At 36.9% G+C, this 23,382-nt stretch overlaps 1 protein-coding gene across 1 annotated transcript in view; it reads right to left on the bottom strand.

Annotated features, from left to right (window-relative positions):
- Window positions 1-23,382, bottom strand: part of LRP2 (LDL receptor related protein 2) — a 131,813-nt gene that overhangs the window by 60,049 nt on the left and 48,382 nt on the right. The window contains exons 17-32 of the mRNA XM_075512067.1: window positions 22,424-22,616; window positions 21,113-21,238; window positions 20,686-20,816; window positions 19,789-19,926; window positions 18,603-18,884; window positions 17,666-17,905; window positions 16,855-16,974; window positions 16,352-16,468; window positions 15,253-15,630; window positions 14,095-14,343; window positions 12,710-12,921; window positions 12,043-12,227; window positions 10,873-11,101; window positions 9,597-9,774; window positions 7,436-7,564; window positions 2,645-2,811 (exon numbers count right to left, since the gene is read on the bottom strand). Coding sequence (XP_075368182.1) covers window positions 2,645-2,811; window positions 7,436-7,564; window positions 9,597-9,774; window positions 10,873-11,101; window positions 12,043-12,227; window positions 12,710-12,921; window positions 14,095-14,343; window positions 15,253-15,630; window positions 16,352-16,468; window positions 16,855-16,974; window positions 17,666-17,905; window positions 18,603-18,884; window positions 19,789-19,926; window positions 20,686-20,816; window positions 21,113-21,238; window positions 22,424-22,616 — 3,074 coding nt within the window. The remainder of the gene's footprint in view (window positions 1-2,644; window positions 2,812-7,435; window positions 7,565-9,596; window positions 9,775-10,872; window positions 11,102-12,042; window positions 12,228-12,709; window positions 12,922-14,094; window positions 14,344-15,252; window positions 15,631-16,351; window positions 16,469-16,854; window positions 16,975-17,665; window positions 17,906-18,602; window positions 18,885-19,788; window positions 19,927-20,685; window positions 20,817-21,112; window positions 21,239-22,423; window positions 22,617-23,382) is intronic.

The raw sequence follows: 23,382 nt of genomic DNA, 5'->3' as shown, positions 1-23,382 counted from the left end.
CTAATTACTTCCTCCTCCACTGATGCAGACACGCTGCGCCTGTCCTGGGAAGATCTCACTCTGTGGTGCAGGCTCCCAGACAAGGTAGCACTGGGACCCACCACCCCAGTACTTCACTGAGGCAACACACGCAGTAGGTCTGTTCTGCTCTGGCACTCTGCTAGAAAGACAGAGGGGCACTGCCAACTCGAACGGACAGAAGCGGAGCGCACCATTAGAGCCTGAACTTTGCATCACTTGAAGACAGAAGCTGTGCAGCTAACGCTAGCCCAGTTCAGGAACGGAGGAGGTAGAGGCAGACATAGAGCAGGCCCAGGCAGTAAACAATGGAGAAGAGGTTGCAGTTGCCATCTCAGAGCAGAAACAAGGTAGAATCAGCTTTAGGAAAAGCACCCAGTGATCATTCGGTCCATGCATATTCTTCATCGCTTTGTTACCATGATATCAGTGCAGCATTGAAAATGGTGCTTCACAAAGGAATCAACATATCAGATGGCAAAAATCTGAACAAGAACTCCAGGCCAAATTCACTGTTGGCTTAAATAGGTAGAATTTCTTAAGACACCAGTAGAGTGCTGCTTCCTGAATCCTAACAATGTAGTGCTATTTGCAAATTAACCTGTCCTTGAATCCCTAGGCCTACAGAAAAAAGTAGGAAAGTAGGATAACTTTTGGTACTGTATAAACCCTACTTTGAGAGCCTGACGGATGTTGAATATTTACAACAGTGTCTAGTATGATAGGCACTTTAAAGACAGTTAGGAATTCTCCTGCCTATTGTTGACATTTACAATTAATAACCTATGGAACATGACAGCTGACAGTAAAAACACTTTGGAGTTGTTTTTCAGGTAGAATAAGGAGGACTCTGATATTTATCTCTGTTTTCTGAGTTTGTTTCAGACAGGGTGAACAAGCTGATGGATGTTCACTTGAGCTCTAACTACAGCTTCAACTGTTGCCAACGCTGGCAATGAAATCACAGCTATGAACAATGCAAGTGTAGACAAACCCCAGGAAAACCCAAACATGCAATGGATGGAGGCAAAAGAGGGTGTTAAGGAAGAGGCCTTGTGGTAATGGGCAAGCACTACAATTAAGAAAGTAGGCAAATACGCTTCTGTCATTAGAAACTAGAGAAATACCTTTTTTTTAGAGAGCAAGCCATGACTGGCACAGGTGTCTCAGCTCTGGGAGCAACAGCAGCCTGAGGCCTGCAGGTCAGGGGTACAGACAGGGCGCACAGCCCATAGTCACACATTTGTCAGGCTGGAGCTCAGACCTAGCTGAAATAGAGCGCTTACCCGCACTCAGCCTGCAGAGGCACCTGGCATTTCACTTGCCAGCTCTGTTAATGGATATATCAGCCCATGGCCTCCTACAGAACTGTTCAACCTCTTGTAAATGTCAGCTGTATCTGCTGGCTGAGATCTGTCAAGAACATTTTTTCAGACTGCATGAAGGATCAGATGGGTTCCTGAGTATTTATCTAGTACCTTGGCCAAACGCTTGCTTAAATAGGTCTATTTAAATACTTCATGGGAACTAAACATTCCGATTTTAAAAGAATAAATAATTAAATAAATTCTAATTCCTTTATGAGTGACACAGAAAAGGCTTTAAAATGATTTTTAAACTTATTTTTACTTCAAACCTGCAAAATGTAAGGGAAACAGGTTGGGGAAAAAAAGGTAAATCTTGCGTGGATGAAAGGTAACAACTTAGTGTGAATTGTTTCTGTAAAACGTAACTATGGAAATCTCCTTATCTACCACTATACTTCTCCAGGACCTAAGCACTGCTTTTCTTGAAAAAAGAACTGCTTTTAAGTTTCCAAGAGCGAACATGTATTGCTGAATTAGCAGTTTTCTACCATATCCATCTCCCAGACTGCCACAGATTTTTTTTTTTTTTTTTTTTTTTTTGAAGTGTCCAATCCTGCAAAAATTGGGAATTTTTTGTGGCAAGTTAGCCTTAGGGAACACATATAGTTTCTTAGTTCAGGACAAGCATTAAAAACACTTAGTCAATTATAATCAGCTATTAAAAATCAGTTCAAATTTTTTTTTAGATCTATAAGCCACATATGTGCTACCTGGAAATTGTTGTGACTTTGCAACCATTTTTTTCTATTTAAAGAAAAAGATGCCTCTCTACTATGTTACTTCATTAAGTGCTCAGACTAGACGCATGTATTTTCATTCTAATGTTTAGTGCCACTGTGTCCAATGTACTGCTCCCATGGAGAAGTGCTCTGGCTGTGTTTGCAGAATTAAGTCCTATGTCAAGAGAGAGGAGAAAGAGTGGACTATAGCAAAGGGGAGCTGAAAGTATGGTTCTGTCAATGCTTTCCAGTATTTCCTGTTCATGTCTCTGGCTGAGCCAGAAATAGCATTAATCAAATATTTCAGCTGACAAAGATGAAAACTAATTTACAGAAGACATGAATCTTCTTTATCTTATCCGGGGGGGGGGGGACGACACAAAAAACAAACAAACAAACAACCCACCCACCCCTTTCATTCCTTTCAATTATATTTATCAAAATTCTTACCTGCAATGCTAATATGTTTCACTCAAAAACATTATTTTAAAATAGAAAGTCTTACTCTAGTGCACATTTTGAACACAAATACTAACTTACCGGATTTTCAACCCAATAAATCATCTGTTCGGAGTCATCAAAGTCAACATCAACACCATTTTGAACTCCTGCTATTGGAACCATAGCATCATTTGTCTTCTCTTCAGGGTTCAGAGAAATTCCATAAATTATATTATCTCTTACAGCAATAAGGAAAGGGTGTTCAACTGTGAAAACACATAATGTAATTCAGAGTTGTTTCTGATCAAGAAAATGGCATTATGATATACTGCTCCTCTCCCACCAAAAGGTTCCCTGATGCTGAGAATGGCTGAATGTTACCAGTGATGCTTTGCAACCACTTACCTGTAAGTTTGTTCCCTCACTAGGAATGAGGTTATCAGTTATTGTAATTGTTGTAACATTTCAAGTTTCAGCACTCTGCAATCACAATGCATGTGCAAGCAAATTCTGAGAAGGAGGAAGTAAATAAGGCAGGATCACTCACTGCTGGCCAAGGGACAAAGAACATTCATGCAGCTGCTCTGAGCAGCTTTTTCAAATCTCTGAGAATGGGAACCAGCAGGACAAAGCTCTGAGGGCTCTCCAAGACATGCCTGAGATGCGTTCTAATGCCTGTTGAGCAGGACTCACAAGCAAGGTACAATGTCACAGCAGCAATTGCTGATCTTTAATAATAAATATAACTGCAGTACTGTGTTTTCTTGTTTTATCTCTAAAGGAGTAGACATACTCCCTCCCTTACAGTGTATTTACTTTTAGGTAAACTTGTACCCTTATGCTTAAATCTTATTAACAAAGGGCATGTAGTCACATAATCTGAGAAAATACATTGCAGAGCTGTAGACTGAGTCAGCAACTCCATTTCTCATCTGCTAGGGAGTAGGGGAAGAGAATCTCCTGAACACCAACTCCCCTCTTCCTTGTGCTTTTTGCCTTTGGAGAACAAATTTTAGCCTCTCCATAGGCTCAAGCTACCACTTGATAGGGAACTGGGCAGCTACTGCTGCATAGAAGGTAGCAGTAACCCACTGCCTCTTTTATAAGAGATCAAAGACTTTTTTTGTTTTGTTTTTTTTATTTTGATTTTCGTCACTGGCTGCTTAATACTTTTATATAAATTTTGCAGTGAAAATTTTGACATGAAAAACCACAAACCACCACAACATTGCATGTCTCAAAAATTATTCTCCATACTTCTCTCTGGCATCTGGAACTATTTGTCAAATTTGACATAAGCTTAGATATCGTTTGTCTCAGCACAAAAATCACATTTTGGCAAATAATTGACTGAAGACATATAGCTAGCTCTGCCTGTGAAATTCCTGGACTTCTTCCATTTTTTTTTCCCTAAGAACATGGCATGCCACTGCTCTTCTCTAAAATATTTGCAAAGAACAGCTAAATTCACGTGAAATTGTTCCAATGCATACAAGACCCTGGAGGCATTATTCCCTTTCTAATTGTACACAATACAACAATACTGAATCCTGCTGAAATACGGATATGTGAATTCTCTAGGCTAGACTGTTTGTACTTTAGAAGTTTGATAGTCTCATTTAAACCAATTATATTCTACAGAAAATTTTTTGCTGATTGCTTCCTTTAAGTTTAACACCTATGCAAATCTGTACAGTCTGATTATTCCTCATTCGTATAATGGACAATAGAGCAAATTTGCTGAGCTATACAGGTCTAAAATCTGTGTAGCTTCATCAGATAGACATTAATAAAACTTCTGTAATTCTTAAACTTACTACAGGTTTACATGACAAATGATAATCCATATAAAATTAATGTATTGTTATATTAAATATGCAAATTTACCATATTAATGCAAGATTTTAATACACACAAATTCCTTGCTTTGCTTCCAAGCCAGCTTGCTACCTTACCATCTTTAACATCAACCTGAAATGCAGTTTAAAGTAAAGTAAGTGCAAAGGCAATCTTATAATATTAGCATTCTTCATCCTACGTAAAGCTAGAAATGGTGCCATCCTAGAATCAATGCCTTTCCATCAACATAAAGATAGCAGTATTTAATATGTGAACTAAGTAGGCAGAGACCAGCAATATCATTGTTTTGTAGAGACACTGGGCAACCAAATGCATGCAGCTCAGTTTAATCTTTCCTCTGAAAGTTTATCCTGGCCTATTAAAGTAAACAATGACAGCAAGGATAAGGATAATAGTAAATATTACCAAACAAATGGCAAATGCCTAGTCCTCTGTAATAATTAGCAATAATTAAAATCTTTTACCATGAAAGGAACCAGTGTATTTTTAATAACTTTTTCTGATGTGCTGACCTTCAGCAAATACATTATTTTTAAAAATTCCCAAAATCTGTAGATGTTTTTTACATACTGTTTTAAATATATAAATTCCATCTAAAAAGAAAAAATAAGCCCATATAGTTTAAAAGAATTGTGCTTCACAGGAGGATATTTCTATTTCTCTCTTACACAATTTATATTGAGCAATTATGTAATTTATAAAAGGGCCACAACTGTACCTAAGTAGACACAGGGAACTTTGCAACATGTGGGAAATAAAGATAAGAACTGTCAGTAGTTCAATTCAGTAGCAGAACTGGGTCAACCTCTACACATGCATGTGCTTCATCACTGCCATGTTCCATTTCTTTCATCACGATCCCTTGGTAAGCCTGCACATACTAAAACCAGTATGGATTTCTAAAAGAAACCCCCCTTTTTTTTTTATTTTAATAGATTAAACAAACTTGCACTTCATCACAGATTATATAAATTGGTAATTTTCTTACTGCTGCCAAGAAAAATGTGAATGCAATACAAGTCTTTAAAGAACACACTGATAAATATCAAGCAGGAAAACAGTGTGATACGGCTTTTAAAATTCAGATAGTTTTAAAAGAAAAGGATCCTTTGACTGACAGAGATTTCTAGTGTTATCTCATCCCAAAGATAATTTCTACTTAAATTTCAGTGATTTGAAGCTTCCTTATTAGGAAGGCACCAAAGCACACTTTATGTCTGTACAACTGATGGAAAAATTAATAATGAATGCTTCATCTGACAAAACTAATCTGGTCAAATTTCTGGTCACAAACTGCCGGCCAGTAATTTGAATTTTTGTGACTTTTTTTTTTTAAATGAATTGGCTAAATGATTTTTACAAATCATTGAGGTCTGTGGACTGTTCAAAGAAAGTTCAGTGGTACTTTTTGATATGAAGTTTTGTTTGCAAAGGTTAGCTCTGTTAGAGCTGCATCACCTGTAGCATCTGTAATTTTAGGCTGTGTTTCCAGACCTCCTGCACTTGGCATACTAATTTTTTTACACTGGGGAGGGAAAAAGCTCAAGCTGTGAAATTTTGATCTGAATTCCAAAATGCATTAGTTCCGACAGGCTGAAGAGAGTGATGAGGAACAAGGAGAGCATTTCTTCTGTTTAGAGGAAACCAAAAGATTGTGACTTACTTCTGAGCAAAATACAGGCTGAGAAAGAATGTGATAGTCACTTCAAATATATACAACAGAACTGTCCTGGTTTCAGCTGGGATAGAGTTAATTTTCTTCCTAGTAGCTGGTGTAGTGCTGTGTTTTGGATTTAGTATGAGAATAATGTTGATAACACAGAGATGTTTTACTTGTTGCTAAGTCGTGCTTCCACTAGTCAAGGACTTTTCAGCTTCCCATGCTCTGCCAGGTGCACAAGAAGCTGGGAGGGAGCACAGCCAGGACAACTGATCCGAACTCGCCAAAGGGCTATTCCATACCATATGAGCTCAGTATATAAACTGGGGGGACTTGGCTGGGGGGCAGTGATCACTGCTCAGGGACTGGCTGGGCATCAGTCAGCAGGTGGTGAGTGGTTGCATCACTTGTTTTTCCTGGGTTTTGTTCCTCTCTCTCTCGTAGTTTTCCTTTTCATTAAAATTTATTATTATTGTTAATATTATTATTATTGTTATTTTATTTCAATTATTAAACTGTTCTTATCTCAATCCATGAGTTTTCTTACTTTTGCTCTTCAGATTGCCTCCCCCATCCCACCAGGGGCGAGGGGAGGGTGAATGAGCGGCTGTGTGGTGCTTAGTTGCCAGCTGGGGTTAAACCACAACAAGAACATATACCAGGGATGAAGAAGAACTATTGGTGCTATTTATCCCGAAGGACAAAATGGCATAAGAAATGGGCATAAACCGGGGAAAGACTATATTTGAACAGAAAATCAGAAGGTTTCCAAATATCAAAATTGTGAGGTTCAGTGAGTTTTAGGGGCAAGAAATCAAATTAATCTTAAACTGGAGCTTGACTGGTGAAAGGGGACATATGATATGGTAGACAAGGACAAGAAGGAAACAGACTTGAGTGACCAAGAAAGTCCCTTCTAGTCCTGCATCCTGACATTCTTACAATTGCAACTCTTAAAAACAGGTTTCCAGGCTGAATATTTATAATGAGAAGGACAACATTCTGCCAGAGTATGTTTTTATTTTTAACTTATATTAAGCTCCTTCCAGATGTATTCCAACAGCAAAACATTCAATGTGTTGAGAAATTTTAAAATGTGGCTTCTTTAAAGTGCTTAAAAGAAAATTGAGTTCATCCATTTTACCCAAATGAAGCATCTGAATCTCTGACTGAGTTCCTTCCAAAACCTGGCTCCAAACCTTTAGGCCAAGTACATTCCATGCATCCTAAATGAAGTCTGCCTGGAATGGCCCCAAAGTTTTATTTCATGAGCATCAGCCCACAGATCTGAAGTATGCTTTTTCCCTGACAGGGGGATTGATTTGACAGTGTCAGGTCTTTTTTTTCATCTCTCATTATTACTGCCCTACCTCTCATGCAGTTCCTGTTATCAGGAGAAAGCATCCATCCTGAAGGACAAGCACAGGAAAAAAAAAGTGGTCCGGATGAAGAAAGCAAGCAGAGGTGGCTACAGGGGGACGATGCACAAGAATTGATACCTGAAAAGAAAAAAGAAAGTATTAGCAACTGTAATAACAGGAGCGACTGGAAAGAATATTCAATCTCATTGTTACTGATAATATCAACCCAGCACTAAATCAGTTTTGCTATTTCCTTAAAATTAAAAAATTATTTCCAAGAACCACAAGCAATACAATACACTCGTAACAGGATATAATTTTTCATGTAAAACCAGTACCATTATCACAGTGGTCTTTTCAATTTTTTTACATCATAGAAAGTCTTTCAAATTCCTTTTCAAACTTTTCTTCACTGCACCAGGAGGCCTGCAGGATTTTCAGTCTTTGATCATTATAACTCTTCTAGATGGGGGATTTAAGTTATTTACTGAAGCTTCTTGGAGAAAACTAAAGAGATAAAATAGTTGCCTCCAACTCGTTCAAAGGTAGTGGGAGTTCAATGCATAATTTCTTGGATCACTTTGAAACTGTCAGTCTAAGCTTGTAAAATGTAAAAAAGACTCTCTACTGACTGCTATTATTACTATACACTGAAATTCAACCATTTAGATCACTTCCACAAACTTGCTGCTCAAGAGGATTTTGTAGGATGAGCCATCTTCGTAAGAAAATAAAAATCAGATTTTGAGTATATCCTTAGCAATTGCAGCAGGCCTTATTCTAAGAAGCTTGGAAGTTCCCGGAAATGACACTATTGTTCCTAATATAAAAACTAACAAGAACTGAAAACAAATTAAACAAGGTGACAATAAAACAATGGCATAAACTCAGAACTCAAACTGTAAGCAAATTATTCATCTCATCAGTATAACAAATCTAAACTCTAGTTGGTGCAAGATCTAATGATTTACAAAAAAGGAGAGTGGATGACAGTTTTAATACTGCATCTGGAATTTCAATCAGCAAATAATTATTTCTTCATTTGTAAACATTAGCGTGTTTTGCTATTTTGCAAGTGCTTTATTCCCTTATTCTCTGTCTGGCCACAGAAAGTACAACTGAACAATTCTAAATGAAAAATCATAAAATGTACTATTTTAATACAACGAAGAAAAATAAACAATTTTCTCCACCAGTGGTAGAAAGTTTTTTAAACCTTGGGCTGTAAAATAAAACCTCTTTAACCAGAACTATGATGTATAAATTAATGGTACCCTCTGGTGACTGAACAATTTGCAGTGAGATTACTAAGAGGCTTTAGCTCTGAACATGATGGAGGAAGGTTTTTTCCAAAATAAATACAGTGCTGAAATTACTAGCACCTTACTCAGATGCAAGTCTCCACCCTCCCCAGTATGAAAGTTTTTTAGAAAAAAAAAAAATTGTAATATTCTTATTGTAATATTTATTAATCAGAAACACTCCATACACAAGAAACACAGCAGAAAATGAAAGACAATATTCCTGTCAATGTATTTCCCACTCTTCAAGTCATGCCGTGAAATGACGAAAAGTCTGATTTGGAAGATAACTCTACCTAACAGAAAGAAAAAAAAAATTTTTTTTTTTTTTACAGTCTTTCAGCTGCAAAAGATCACTCGCATATGATCTCAGAGGGAATCTTGAATGCAATGAAGGGGTTTATTTATTATTCTTATTATTATTTCATTAAGTAAAATATGTAAAAGTGCTTTCAGAGACAGTTGATGACAGTAATCTTGTCTAAAAGAATGATATTATTAACATACAAGAAACTGTGTCTGGTACACTACAGAGACAAATTTTAAAAATTAAAATGCTCCAATTTTCTTATGAAAACTTTCAAAACAAAGTGCAAGAAAATGGTACATACTACTTCCCTATTATTCTTTTTGGCTAGTCATTATGCTTACATGCTGCCTAGGTTACTTTCCCTAAACACTAGGTTGGAGAGGCTGGTTCAGCAGGTTGGACAGGCTGAAATGACCTTCAGCTGCAAGTCAATAGCATGAATTACTTGCTTGTTTTAACCCAGCCCATTTGTTGACAAGACTGATTCCAGGAGTGCCTATGCATGACATTACTGCATGGCTTTTTTTTGTAATTACCAAAGTTGTTTTGCTGAACTTACCATTAGGTTGCTTTACAGGATGGACTGCCACAAGCCCCAAAGGCTGATGAATGTTATAAATCATAACTGTCTGGTTTCCTCCATGCCATTTATTGGCCCGAATTACTCGATTAGTATAGCGGTCACTCCAGTACACAAAATCTTCAAAGACAGTTAGAGCATGTGGATGCTGCAATATCTAAAAGGCAAGGATGTTTACCAATTTAGTTCTGGAGATTTGTATATGTAAAGCCTGCAATGAAGTAACAACAGAGCTGAGCACAATTTAAAAAAATAAGAAAAAAAGCAGCTGTGTCTCAAAAGATATTTTTCAGCAAAAGAATATTAAATACCATCTATTGCCTGAAAACAAGACATTAATTATGGGGGAAATATATTTTTTTTCAATGAAAATGCTAAATAGACCCTGTGAGATATACAGCATGAGGAATTAACAAAGCAGTCTAACTATAGGGCAGAACACAGGGAACCAACAGATAAAGACCCAACTGTAGATTTTCAAGGGCACAAGAGAAAATGTCTAGTGAGAGTTATGGACCTGTCAAGACCTTGCATCTCTGATAAGCTCCCCTATAATTTACCAGAGGGTCGAAGAAGGTGGCTTATCTAAATTTCAGAAAACTAGGAGTGGGGCAAGAAAGATTGCACCAGCTCCTATTTCACAAGAATTGTCTCTCTAGCCAAAAATAAAAGCCCCAAGGTTCAATTCTTAAAGGTATATATGTGGTAATTTATACCAGCTTACGCATACCAACTGAACATCTGAACTATTGTGCTGGTACAGGGACAGCAGCAACTCATTAGCAGACAGCCTGTAAGAGGGATGGTCTTCATGAAGTGCCCTGCATGCAGCAAGTCCTGGCAGCACAAAACCCTTCACTGCTGTCAAGAACAGTAGCAATCATCACTCACAGAAGGTGACTGGGGAAAGTTCTTCCAGGTTTTGGTACTGAATTTGCCTACAGCAAATGCACCAGCTAGTAGCAGCAGTGTCAGACGTCACCTTTAGACTTCATGCATGCAGACAGAACAAATGAGAATGATCTAAAGCATTAAGTCTATACTCAGCTCCAGGTTCTGTTCAAGATCTCCTGAGAGACTGTGAATAGGATACACAATTCTTTTTCCAGCTGTAGCAAGCAGCTAAAATACTTCATATCTGCTTCACCCAAGTATTTTGAAGAAAAATACATCCAAGTCTATGACAGTGCAAATACGTTTTTAAGTACTATCAGTAAGGACATGGGAAAACAATGGTTTCTTATTAATGTCTTACCAGATCGCTTGCAACCACCTGTCGTCTATTGTTTCCATTGTAATCACAAAAATCGATATAATCAAGATAAGCATCAGCAAAATAGAGAAGTTTATTTGGGTAATCAATGGAGAGTCCATTGGGCCAGTAGATTTTATTGTTAATAATCACTGTTCGCATTTTGCCATCCATGCTGGCTCTTTCAATTCGAGGAGTTTGGCCCCAGTCAGTCCAGAACATTACATGAGCACTGAAAAAAGTAACTTGTGGTTACCAATCTAAAAAACACCTAGCTGCCTATTGAGAAACGTTACATGAAGACTCATTAGCCAAAAAAGAGACATTTTTAAGAAAAGTCCTACACAATGATACTGAAATTAATAATTTCAGCAATATGCTTACTGAAGATATTACCATAATTTCTATTGTAAAAATTCTTTTAATACTTCTACTAATGTTTTCACTTGTCAATAATAGCAGCATATAGAAGCTACTGTTATCACTCTTTTTCAACGTTGATCATAATCTGATTCTCCAGTTGCTAAATAATAATTTGATATGGGTTTGTACTTTTACAGGCATGCATTGATAATGTTAACAGTGGTATAACTGAAGAGCCCCACATGGTGGGCAGTAAACAGAATTCAAGGCATTGAAGAGCTCAAAAAACAGTAAAAGTCTGTACGTGAACAGTTCAAATCATAACATTCCATTTGCTCTATGCCACTTGCTGTCTGAAATGGGAGGGTGCTTTTGTGATAACATTAATACAGTATAGGTAATTATTTTAGACTTGGGGCTATGAAGGAACCTGTTCCTTGCCAGGTAGGCATACCACATTATATTACATGTAAGTTTTGTAAGTTTGTGGTATACCACCAACTGATAATGATACATTAGAATTTTGCATTAATAGTTCTTAACTAGAAAGCAAACGTAGGAAAATCTGTTTTACAGGAAAAAAACCATCTTGTTACAGTGAAACAGAGCAACAGATTACAAATAATTACCATATATCTTTAAATATTCAATCAACTCTGCAAATACACTATTTTAAAAAATTGTCTTATGTTTTCTCTTCCACTTGTCATTTACAATTACACTACCATTTGGGCATATCTCAAATTTGAATATTGTTACATCATAAAATATGCATCTTTTCAAAACAAAACATAAAAAAAAAAATCTTACTCAATTCTCGGATCTAACACTAGTCCCCTTGGGTTTGTTATATTTTCACTAATCAGCACAGTCCTGTGGCTCCCATCGATTTTAGAGACTTCAATTGTTTCCAGAACAAAGTCTGTCCAGTAAAGATTGCGACCTACCCAATCTACCGCTATACTTTCAGTCACGGTGACACCACTGTCAAACACCTGTTTAATAAGAAAAATTTAAAAAAAAAAAAAGGAGAGAGAGAGAGAGAACAAACTAGTTGATATTAAATTTTTACCCTTTCCATTTCTATGGATATGGAAAATGGGGAACCAAATCTCCAACATTTTCTTGGTCTCTTATGCAGAATGAGTCACAATGTACATATTCAAAGTGCTGACAAAGCATATACCCATACAATCCTACTAACTTCAGTGGGTCTATTGAAGAAGTTAGCATCTACTAATAGGAAAATCAACTTATAGCCTGATGTTAAAAAAGGGCTTCTTGAAAGCATTCAGTTTTCTTTTTGAAAAAGCTGCATGAAATGTTGGCTTAGTATCTATAAAGTTGTTTCACTTTATCTATGTTATCTCTCTTCTTACTATGTTGGGATTTCCCTCTTTCCCTTTGTTAACTGAAGATACAGCGTCTTCATTTTCTCTCCGCAACAAAGAGACAAGAATAGCTCAGTGAAACTTACTATTTTTCGGTCAGTCCCATTTTGATAAGCACTCCAAATTTTATCCTGTGTTGTATCAGACCAAAAGATACGATCTGTGATTGAATCAAAATCAATAGCCACAATATTCCTCCCATCCCGAACCAGAGAATAAATACTGTGTGACTGAGAGGTGATGTTGTCCACAACGATTTGGTTACGACTTGCCACCAGCAAAAGAAGATTCCCAGACTCTGCCAAAGGAAAAGAAATTAAAATAAACCAATAAGCTTTTCTTACAGAATTACTGTTGAATAAGAAACACTGAGTAATTTGACATGGCTTTATAGCATCAAAGCTATTGTATCTAGATATACATATTGAAAGGACAAATTCAAATCAATTCTTGGGCCAAGATATTTTATCATATCCAGTCTGTCCATCCTGACTTTTGGATCTACCTTGGATTTTCTGCACCCTTTGCTCCATCACTTACTCTTTCTGCTGGACTCCCCTTTGAATCTCATATCTGGACCTTGGTTCCTCTTCCCCATTGTCCAACCAGTTTGCTACTGACATGCAACCCTCATTCCTCCATAAGCCACTCTCAGCTCCCAGTCCTGATTCAAACCCCAAAGTTCTTTGTACCATCAGTTACTCTACTCAGCCTGGCTCTTCCTCCTTTTTAGCCAGCCTGCTCTTTTTTCCCCCTTTAGGCTGCATGGGGGAGGAGAATAAACAGATTACAGGAAAGCCACAGGCTGCTGTGGTTAGATGGCTGTGCGGCAGCTTACACTGATAAGCTGCTGAAAAACAACTGAGGAGTAGCAACCATAAAGACAGCAAACTATGAGAAACTCCATATTCATAAGGGCCAAACTTACTTGCAGGTAAATTGCAAGAGTATTCCACAACCTGAGTATATCCCTAAACCAGGAAACCTGTGGTGACAAATTCCACTGGGTATATGGCTCCTCCGTACTGTCAGTGAGATACGTAAGAGATACAGAACAACGGACAGCTAGGCTGTCTGTTGCTCTTTAGAAATGAGCAAAGTATGGCATAGGCACTAGGCAAGTCTTGTGAAAGGCTGGGATTTAAACACTCTGTGAGCACTGAACTTCTTAAAGAGCAAATTTTAACCTATGGCTTACAGGTGCCTGGCATTGCTTTTCTCCAGAATATTATTTTTGATCATTCCAGGGTTAAAAATTACAGTGTTAATTTAAGTATATTATTTTCAAGGAAATAATAGTTTCCAATTAACCCCTCAGCTGACAGTTTTAATACTCAAGGTCATGTGCCATGAACAACTTTAAGTGGCTGTTTATATCAGCTCTTTTAAAAGACAACAATATGAAAAACGCAAAGCTGGACATTTTCCAGACACTGTTGTCATTCTTTAGGTTGACATCAATGTTCCTCACCTGCTGCTTTACAAGTCTTCCCATTGGTTTCTAGAATGTATCCGTCATCACAGTAGCACCTAAAAGACCCTCTCTCATTGTAACAATGCTGACTGCAGAAGCCTGGAGGGTAACATTCATTAATATCTTCACAGGTCTTGGAGTCATTTGCAAGCTGGTATCCAACAGGACAGGTACACTGAGCTCCAAAGGGTCCTTGAATACATTCATGAGTGCAGCCGGCATTATTGTCAGAGCAACTCTCCTGATCTGAAATGGAGTTGGAGAAGGAAATAAGCAAATAGTTAACAAAAGCTTCTTATGCTAAATTTAATACTTTGCAATTGCATTACTAGCCTAAGACTGCTGCTAAAACATGACTGCACAACCATCAGTTATACAATGTGAGACTGGACTGAGGCCCTTATGCAAAATATAACACACAATGCACATAAAGGCAGGTAACAACATAGTATGTACAACTGAATCCCATTAAATGAATGCTAAACAGAAGGCTGTCTAAGCATTTGTAACAAATTTTTCAAAACTAGCTAGAAATATACAAAAATTTACTATGCCACTCCAAACCTAAAATTGTATTAATAAACAATAATTTAAAATCATTTATAATCATACCTGGCTGGGGTTCATCTGAGAATGTGCATTGATTAAAGAGAAGAAGGAGGAAAGAAGGAAAGAAAGAAAAAAATTATGCTTAAATCAATTCATAATCAACAAATACAAATTCTGGCTACATGTGAGCTTTTAGATTTTTTTCATGATTTTTGAAGTTAGAAATTTAAAAGAAAATATTAAGGACTGAATCACATTTCATCTAAACTTAAAGCATACCATGCTTTAGTGAACGTGTTCAGGAGCACAAGGCTCATTCCCATATTGCTATATAAAAACATATTGAAGTCAGCGGAAGTCACATTTGAACAAGGAGAACTCATATTTGAATTAAAGATTGGACATAGTTAATGAATTCACCAGTCACCATCATAGTCTCCTTTCACTGCAAGCAGGTTCCACTTAGTAATTTGAGCTCTAATTTCAGCGCACTTACAATTTCTGCTAGAAATGTTGCTGCACTAAATACAGCATGCTGAACAGTCCATTTCTTTCTGAAGTCGTAGCACATAGAAGGCTATAGTAGATGCTTGAACAGTAACTTACTGCACAATGGGGATTCATCAGCTCCATTAGGACAATCCGCAGAATTATCACATACTTTGCTCAGATTCACGCAGACGCTGTGACCTGGACACTGCCACTGCCAGCTGGGGCACCGGAAGGGTTGAGTAGGACAATCTCTCTCATCGCTCATATCCCTGCAGTCATTATCGCCATCACAGATCCATGCTCGATAGACACAGTTGCCATTATCACAGAGGAAAAGAGATGGAGGACAGGTCCTGGCAGGACATCTATGATGTTCATCTGAGCCATCTGCACAGTCAAGATGGCCATCACATTCCCAGTTAGCAGGAACACAACTGCCATCTGATTGACATTGGAATTCATTCTGGTGGCACATCCCTGGTGGTCTTGTAGCTAAAACAGTGACATTCAACAGTTCAGAAGCTGTTTCAATTTTAGACAGAGAAGCAAAATCGCTATGTTCAGTTCATCTCTTGCATAAGTAGTTACAATACTATTAAGAACTGTATTGCTTTGAGATCGGACATAGAATCACAGTCAATCAATCTACATGACATTTCAGAATCTGACCAATTTAACTCCTACTTTATAATATGGTGAACAAGGCCATTCAACTATTGTTATATTTTGAGCAAGCACATATTGATATCACTATATATCGCTATCTATGTACATGCCCAAAGAAATATGAAATTACTTGCTGAAACTAGTTTTCATTGCCCTGCATTGAAACATTTTAACTAACTTAAATGTAAAAAATTACTCAAGGAAAAGTTTCAAGCTAACTGTCACGCATACAAGGTTTTCAGTTTTCTAGATGAATAGACTTCTTAATTTTACTTGTAAACCCTGAGACTGAGGTGCCAAGTAAAACAAAATGTTAGAGCCAAAAGGAATGCAAACTCTATTCTTCGCCAGAAAAATCTACTCTCGAGATGGAACGTATTGTGTTTGAAATTTCTGCTCAGAAAAACGATTTCTAGACAAGTTTCCCTAAAAATAATTTTGAGGTTTTAAGGACAGTAGTGCCAATTATTTGACATAGCAGATAAAGGAAATTGTCAGAAGCATCACCTAATAACTGAAGCCTTTCTTTCAGCATCAATATACTTACGGCAATCAGTCTCATCTGAGTGATCATTACAGTCAAAAACACCATCGCACTGGTAGTAAGTGCTGATACACTGGTCTCCACTTAGACATTTAAACTCTGTGGCACTGCAGTTATATACTACAAAATAAAAAGAATATTGAAGTTGTTTATTTATTTTACAGAGCTAGACTGCACCCAGTTTTTCTACAGGTGCCCAAGTCAGATATGATATCAGGAGTCCAAGTTCCACTGAAGACCATGATTTCCCTGGGACACAGAAAATGCAGTGGCCTTGGAATCTACACAAAACAGAGGAAACAGATTTCAGCCCTCTGCAACCAGCCTAGAGATCAAAGGGCTTATTACAATGCTAAAACAGGCATCACAAACAGGGTTGATTTATGGATAGGTTTATTATGCATTCTGCTATCTTGGAGCTGGTAACATGAGGTCCCCAAAGACCCCTCAGGGGGCAAGAGTGGGGAAACAATAAAAAGGCATTCAACAAACGAAGTTACACTTACTGCAGTCATGCTCATCAGCACCATCTATACAGTCTTTGTCTCCATCGCAGACATAGAATGGGTCAATACAGCGATGGTCTGGACACTGAAATTGCCTGGGTTCACAAGTACCTGTGAAAGCTATTAAAAATGACAATAAACACAGATGTGTTTCTTTTCTCTCTTCTGAAATCAGCATAATACTGAGACAGTAGAAGGACACTATCACTAACTCGCAGCATGTAATGCAGCGAGTTAGTGATAGTAATCATAGTAATTGCTTGTAAATTATATGATTTACATAGTAATCATATAAATTACAAGCAGTAATACATTAGTATCAGGTAATTTTTTATTCATATGTAGGCTTGGACTCATGCAAAACGAACAGAAGATTCCACTCAGTGGTAAATAACACTAAAGAAAGTATATGGAAAAACTACTGTCTTACTTCTGGTAAAAACTTCCAGACTAGATTAGCTGACTACACCATTAGTCACTGCTGAGATCACTCATGAAACAAGTGCTTAGAACATCTAAGCTTTAGCTGCTTTTTGCTGCAAATTGCAGTGGATGAAATTATGCAGCACCATGAGTTATAACTATCACAGTTGCCCCTTTTTATTTTTTTTTTATTCTTTTTCTGCATTCTACTTGGCTCTGGTAGTTCAAATTAGATGAGTTTTCCACATCTTATGGACTGCAAAATATTAGTCTAACTTAGATATTAGTTCTTTCTTCCTAATTTCATTTATCATCCTTACACCAACAGACATATCTATGTAGACATACACAGTTGTTTAAAAAAAAACCAGACAGTTGTGATACTCACTGCAGTTTTTTTCATCTGACCCATCACCACAGTCATTATCAGTATCACATAGCCAGACCCTAGGAATGCATCTTCTATTATCACAGGTGAACAGGGTGACAGGGCATGAAGTGGGTCCTTGTGTAGGACAATGCAATTCATCACTGCCATCAAAACAGTCACTATGTTTATCGCAACGCCAGCGACCTGGAATACACTGTCCACTGGCACAGGTAAAAGCTGATGAAGCACAAGTATTGTCTAAATAAAAAACAAAATAGGAGGACAGTTTTATAAAGATCTCCAAAACTTGCCTTCCCTGCCAGAGTATTCAGTACATTTAGTATACTTACAGAATGTCTAAAATATGCATCAAATTCTAAAATGTACGTTGCTTAAAATGAAAATGTCTGTCATGCCAACATGCTGCAGAACTGTACAGAATACTTACAAGCTTTTTTAAACTGCAAGAATCAATGAAAAACCTAAATTGTTGAGCACTTCAAAACAATCTAAAGAACAAGAAAAATAACTTCAAGTAGCCATTTGCTTTATACTTTCCTTTTCCCCAAAAGACACTCTAGTTACTGTAAAATAGCCCACTAATAAGAAATAGAGTTTATACCTTAGTCATATTGGTTAGTCCTATGCATTAAGGAGCACATTATATTAATGTCCTATTTTCTTGTTTGTGATTTAAAAGAAAGAATTAACTCTGAAGAAAGAAGCATCAAATGTCATAAAAGCCTCTCTTCAATGCATTCTTTAGGTGGCCAGTGTTGAATCCTGTATTACCATGAGTTATCTGAATAATTTCCAAAGTAACTAATCTCCCAGGTAGATTTCAGGATTTATCCACACATGCAACCCTAAAAAATTGGAGTTTATTCCAGCGACATCATAAGCCTTCTGAACTGCAAACTACAAATTCTAACTATAAATTACAGGGATTACTTACTTAAAGAACCACAGTTTTTTTCATCACTGTTATCATGGCAATCATCAACACCATCACACTGATAGTACTGAGGCACACATCTTCCATTACCACAGGAAAATGAGTAGGAGCCACACTGCAAAGTGGGTGGCTCATTGGATGGATCTTCAACACATGTCAGCTGATTTGAAGCCAGCTTCATGCCATAAGGACAACCACAAACTCTCTGAAAATTTGGTACTGGGAAGCAGAAATGGCTGCAGTCTCCATTGGGATTTGTTCCTCTATTACAGTAGTTAGAGCCTTAAGAAGTGATAGAGAAGATCAATGTATACACTTCTGATAACAATTTGGGAACTATTGAAAGTGCATAGTAACTGTAAAAGAATGTTTTACAAAAAACAATGCTGTAGCAAATAGTTGTTTTGCATACACTGCAAAACAGGGTCAAGTTCACTGACAGTAATAGTAGTAGTAAGTCATAATAATAAGTCCCACATTCCATATACTCTCCATTGACACAGATGTTTATGGAAACCAAGAACATACTATTAAATTTCATCCAATTTTCTGCCAATTTTCAGCAACTGTCTGGAAACAAGCATACTACCACAAATGAGGACCTTTGAGCAAGGCCAGGAGATCTGATCCAATCTTTGGACACCAAATAGGTGGTAAGCCTTAGCACATGGTTTGATCATGTGTTTGATAAGTGCACTGGGTGTTTTACTAAATTAACTACAATACCAAATCCTTGTTTTAGATCACAGAATTGCACACAATTCAGCAGTGAAAAGAAGAAAAAAGTAGAGACTTATGCACAGTGATTACTTTAAGGATAGTAGTTTGATTAATAAACGTTTACTCAATTCCTCAAAATAAATAGTTCAGTTTAACTAAAACTTCTACTGGAAAAAGAGAAATACAAGGTTTTAATTGGTGATACAATTACACAAAATACAATGGAATCATAATTTCATTTTACAAGGTTATTAAATAAAGTAACAGAAGTGGTGGAGGAAAACTGCATACAGTCACAAACCAGTGAAATATACGTGCGATTGCAAGTGCCTGTGCTGCCTCCCCTGCATGTCAGTTACGATTCAGTAAAGCCATTTCTAAAATTGAGAGTGGAAACCTGCTGTCCTGATATTTTGTCTCTTATTCCCTATTTCATGTCTTTCATCTGAACAACAGAAGAGCTCACCTATTTGGGAATGAGCATCGTATGCTTTAACATGCATAATGTTACTAATGCCCCTCCTAATAATAGTCATTTCTCCTCCATCAGACTTCCTCACTCGAACTATTCCACCAAGTCTCCAATCAGTGAAATAGGCATAACCTGTTTTGAAAGACATTTAACATATAACAATTACAGAGCAATATGACATAAAAGATCAAGCATCATGAGAAAAAACAAGGCTTTTCATGTAAATTTAATAAGTTTTCATAACTGTTTCATGAAAAAGACAAAAGGACTTTCATCACTAATGCAGTCAAAGTGAGTCCTTCAGTCATAGGCAGACATAACTTAGAAAAAGAAATCCTCTCAGATTTCACTTAAATTGAGATATAACAGACTCAACTGACATTTCAAATTCCAAGGCAATTTTAAAAGTCATTCATTAAGACAACTTTCCAGAAAATTTTAGAATATTTTTGAAGATATTTTTCCACAAAATCAAAAGCAGTCAGATGCTGACATCTTTCTTCACACACAACATAAATCCAATTATAAACTCTACATACAATTAATAAAATCCAGAAACTGCTGATCATCTCTAGGGACGTGATTTACCTTGTCTGTCCAGCATGAGTAGCCCACCTTGGAAGATAGAATTAGTACAGCATTTCTGCCTTTTTGCACTAAAAGAGTTACCTGATCTGCCTCAAATTATTTAAACACAAATATACATAGAAACAGTCCTAAAAAGGAGCAAGAAGTACTAAATATATATTTTTAATACAAACTTTCAACAGTGCTTTTTATAGGAAAAGCAGTGTTACAAAGGCCATGTTATTTTATCTTGTATACTCACAGATCATCATATGAAAAAAACAATCTGTGATAATAATAGATATTTTTCAATGCCAGACTTACCTCCAAAGATAGTAAGGCCAAATGGGTGAGTCATCTGAGTAATACGTTCAAGAGTCCGTCTGTCCAGCCCATCAAAGGTGCTGTGCTCAATTTTATCAAAAAAGGCATCCACCCAGTACAGCCTCAGAGAACTAGAAATAATGAAAATGTCATATCTCTTCAAATGACATTATGTCAATTAGGAAGCACTAACATTTTCTCAAATAATAATCTTAAACCTGACAAGAGGCTATTGGGGTGTGTGGGGAGGGATTCTGAGAAAATCTTACATTTTGCAGGCTTTTCAACAAATTGAAAAATAAGGTCTTCAATACAAAAGTACCAATGCACGCAATCTGACACAATTCCTTTATTTTTAATCCCTAACAGTTTAAAGGAAAAAACACATTTGCTCAAAAAGCTTCTCTGTCTTCTGTGTTGTCCTTACCTCCAGTCAATGGCTAGGCCATTAGGCCAGCCTAGTGTTGTATTCACAATTGGCAAGGCATGGGATCCATCACTCCAGGCCCTCATGATTTTTGCAGGACGGAACCAATCTGTCCAGAAAATATACCTGAAAGGACACATGTCAGAAGACAAATAAACCCAATGATATAACGTAATTAAACAGAGCAAACATTTGAACAGTATTAACATTCTTCTTTGTACCACATCTTCACATACCTTAAAAAAAAAATACAATTTTATGTTGACCCTCTCCTCAATTGGTAGTGGTACCAACAATTAATATTTATCCTGGGTACAACAACTTCCAAATGTTCGGAAGTGGTTTGTCCCTTTAGATATAAAGTAACTGTAACTTTGTTAAAATCGTTAAGGATTTCATTTAAGTACTGACAGGGAGGAAGAATCAAGCAAAAATGCATCTTCCAGGTAATTCATGCTTACCTGTAAGTATATTACAAAGAATTTCCTCCTGATCCTTTTGACTTATGCCTACAGTCAAAGAGTTGAAGCTAGTGTTAAATAACTTTACAAAGCAGCGAACAAAAAAGGTTAGGATACCCAAGGATCCAAGTTCAAAACTATTTTCATGAGATTACTTCCAAACTAGTGTATTTGGTTACTAAACATTCAATATCCAAGAATTAAGAAATTCAGTAGTATGGTGGTAGGAAGCTGAACTATGCTGTGAAAGAAATGCTGTTTTGGCATGGCCAAATAGCACAGAGCATTGAATTTGAAGTTAAGCATTTCCCTCAAAGAAAAGCAAGGCTTCATTTTATGTACACAGAATCACATATTGTAAGGTCTGTATCAAATACAACCATTAGTATCTAATATGTTTCAAATAAAGAAATTCAGATAGAAAAAATAAAGGAATCAAGGTTAGCATTCTGGGAACTGAAAGTATATTAAAAATAATTCAGAAAACTTTATCTTTCAACTATGAGAAACAGCCTTCTAATCTGAGTGATACAAAGAAACAAAGTTCTTTTGCCTGTTTATCAACACACAGGAATAAAGAAAACAAACTGGTGCTTTTAAAGAGAATTCTTTTGAGTGCTTCTTTCATGTGGAATCTGTATCACCTTGCCCTTTCCTCTGGGTGCTGAATCCTAGGTCAGAATAAAACAAACAAAATAAAGACAAAAGAACTGAAAAGAGATGGTATTTTGGAAAAGAACACAAATCCAAAAAAGAAATCCAGAATGAGATGTAAATCTAACCTCACCAATTCTGCTTAAACCATAAATTTGTTTGTATAGTTTCAAGTGAGAATCAAAGCTAAACTTACCCAATAACAGGATGAACCACTATTGATCGAGGATTATTTAAATTCTGAACAATAGCTCTCCTAGATTTATCTGCCAGCCTCATCACACTAATGCTCCTGTATCGAGGGTCTGTCCAGTATAGATTCTTTGAGATCCAGTCAAAGGCCAAATCTTCAACACTTTCCACTCTATTAGCTGTCAGGATTTCTCTTCCTAGAATTTATAACAGACACAATGATGGTAAATGTTTAGGAACAGAGGAAATAACATGAATGCAGTATTCTGTTCACAAAACTAGTGGTTTCCCTTGGTAAAAATGCTGCCTCTATGCTACTTAATATAAAGACCAATAACCAAGGGGAGCGGGGGTGCCCTTTGCTCCAGGTGAAGGAGGTATATGTTCAGGAGCCAAACCCAAAAAGAGGAGAAATAAAGAATAGCCAAAGACGAGAGAAAAATCTGTCACTAAGTTTACACTGAGAGGAGTTTTATGAATGAAGGTCAGTCAGGTCCGTGCAGTAAGGACATCTTGCTCAACAGCCAGACCTTACCTACTCTTTGCATAGTAATGGTCAGCTGCAGTCTACCATTACGCTGACCCAAGGCAGCAAGCAAGCTCAGAAGACTATATGCTAACTTAATATATATTTGACCATTATTATAAATTGGAGAGAAACATTCTTCACACTACCACAAATAGGACTTCCAAAAATCTCACAACCATAATGTTCTTTTTCTGTATTACAGTATCATAGCAAACATTCTGCTCTCCAGATAGGGAAATTAAAAAGAGAAACTCAAGTTTCATACACTGAAAGGCATATTAGTCTGCATAAACAGACTGCTGATGGCAAATATTAATTATGAGAAGTGCTACAAATAGTTAATTCCCAAACACATTCAGCAAGTTTGTCAAATAACAGGAGACTTCAAGCTTAATATGAGTTGAACAAACATTTTTGACAAACATTTTCCAGAT

The sequence above is a fragment of the Mycteria americana genome, chromosome 9 (assembly GCF_035582795.1).
Source record: "Mycteria americana isolate JAX WOST 10 ecotype Jacksonville Zoo and Gardens chromosome 9, USCA_MyAme_1.0, whole genome shotgun sequence".
Classification (NCBI taxonomy): Eukaryota; Metazoa; Chordata; class Aves; order Ciconiiformes; family Ciconiidae; genus Mycteria; species Mycteria americana.
This window is presented reverse-complemented; position numbering and strand designations above follow the sequence as displayed.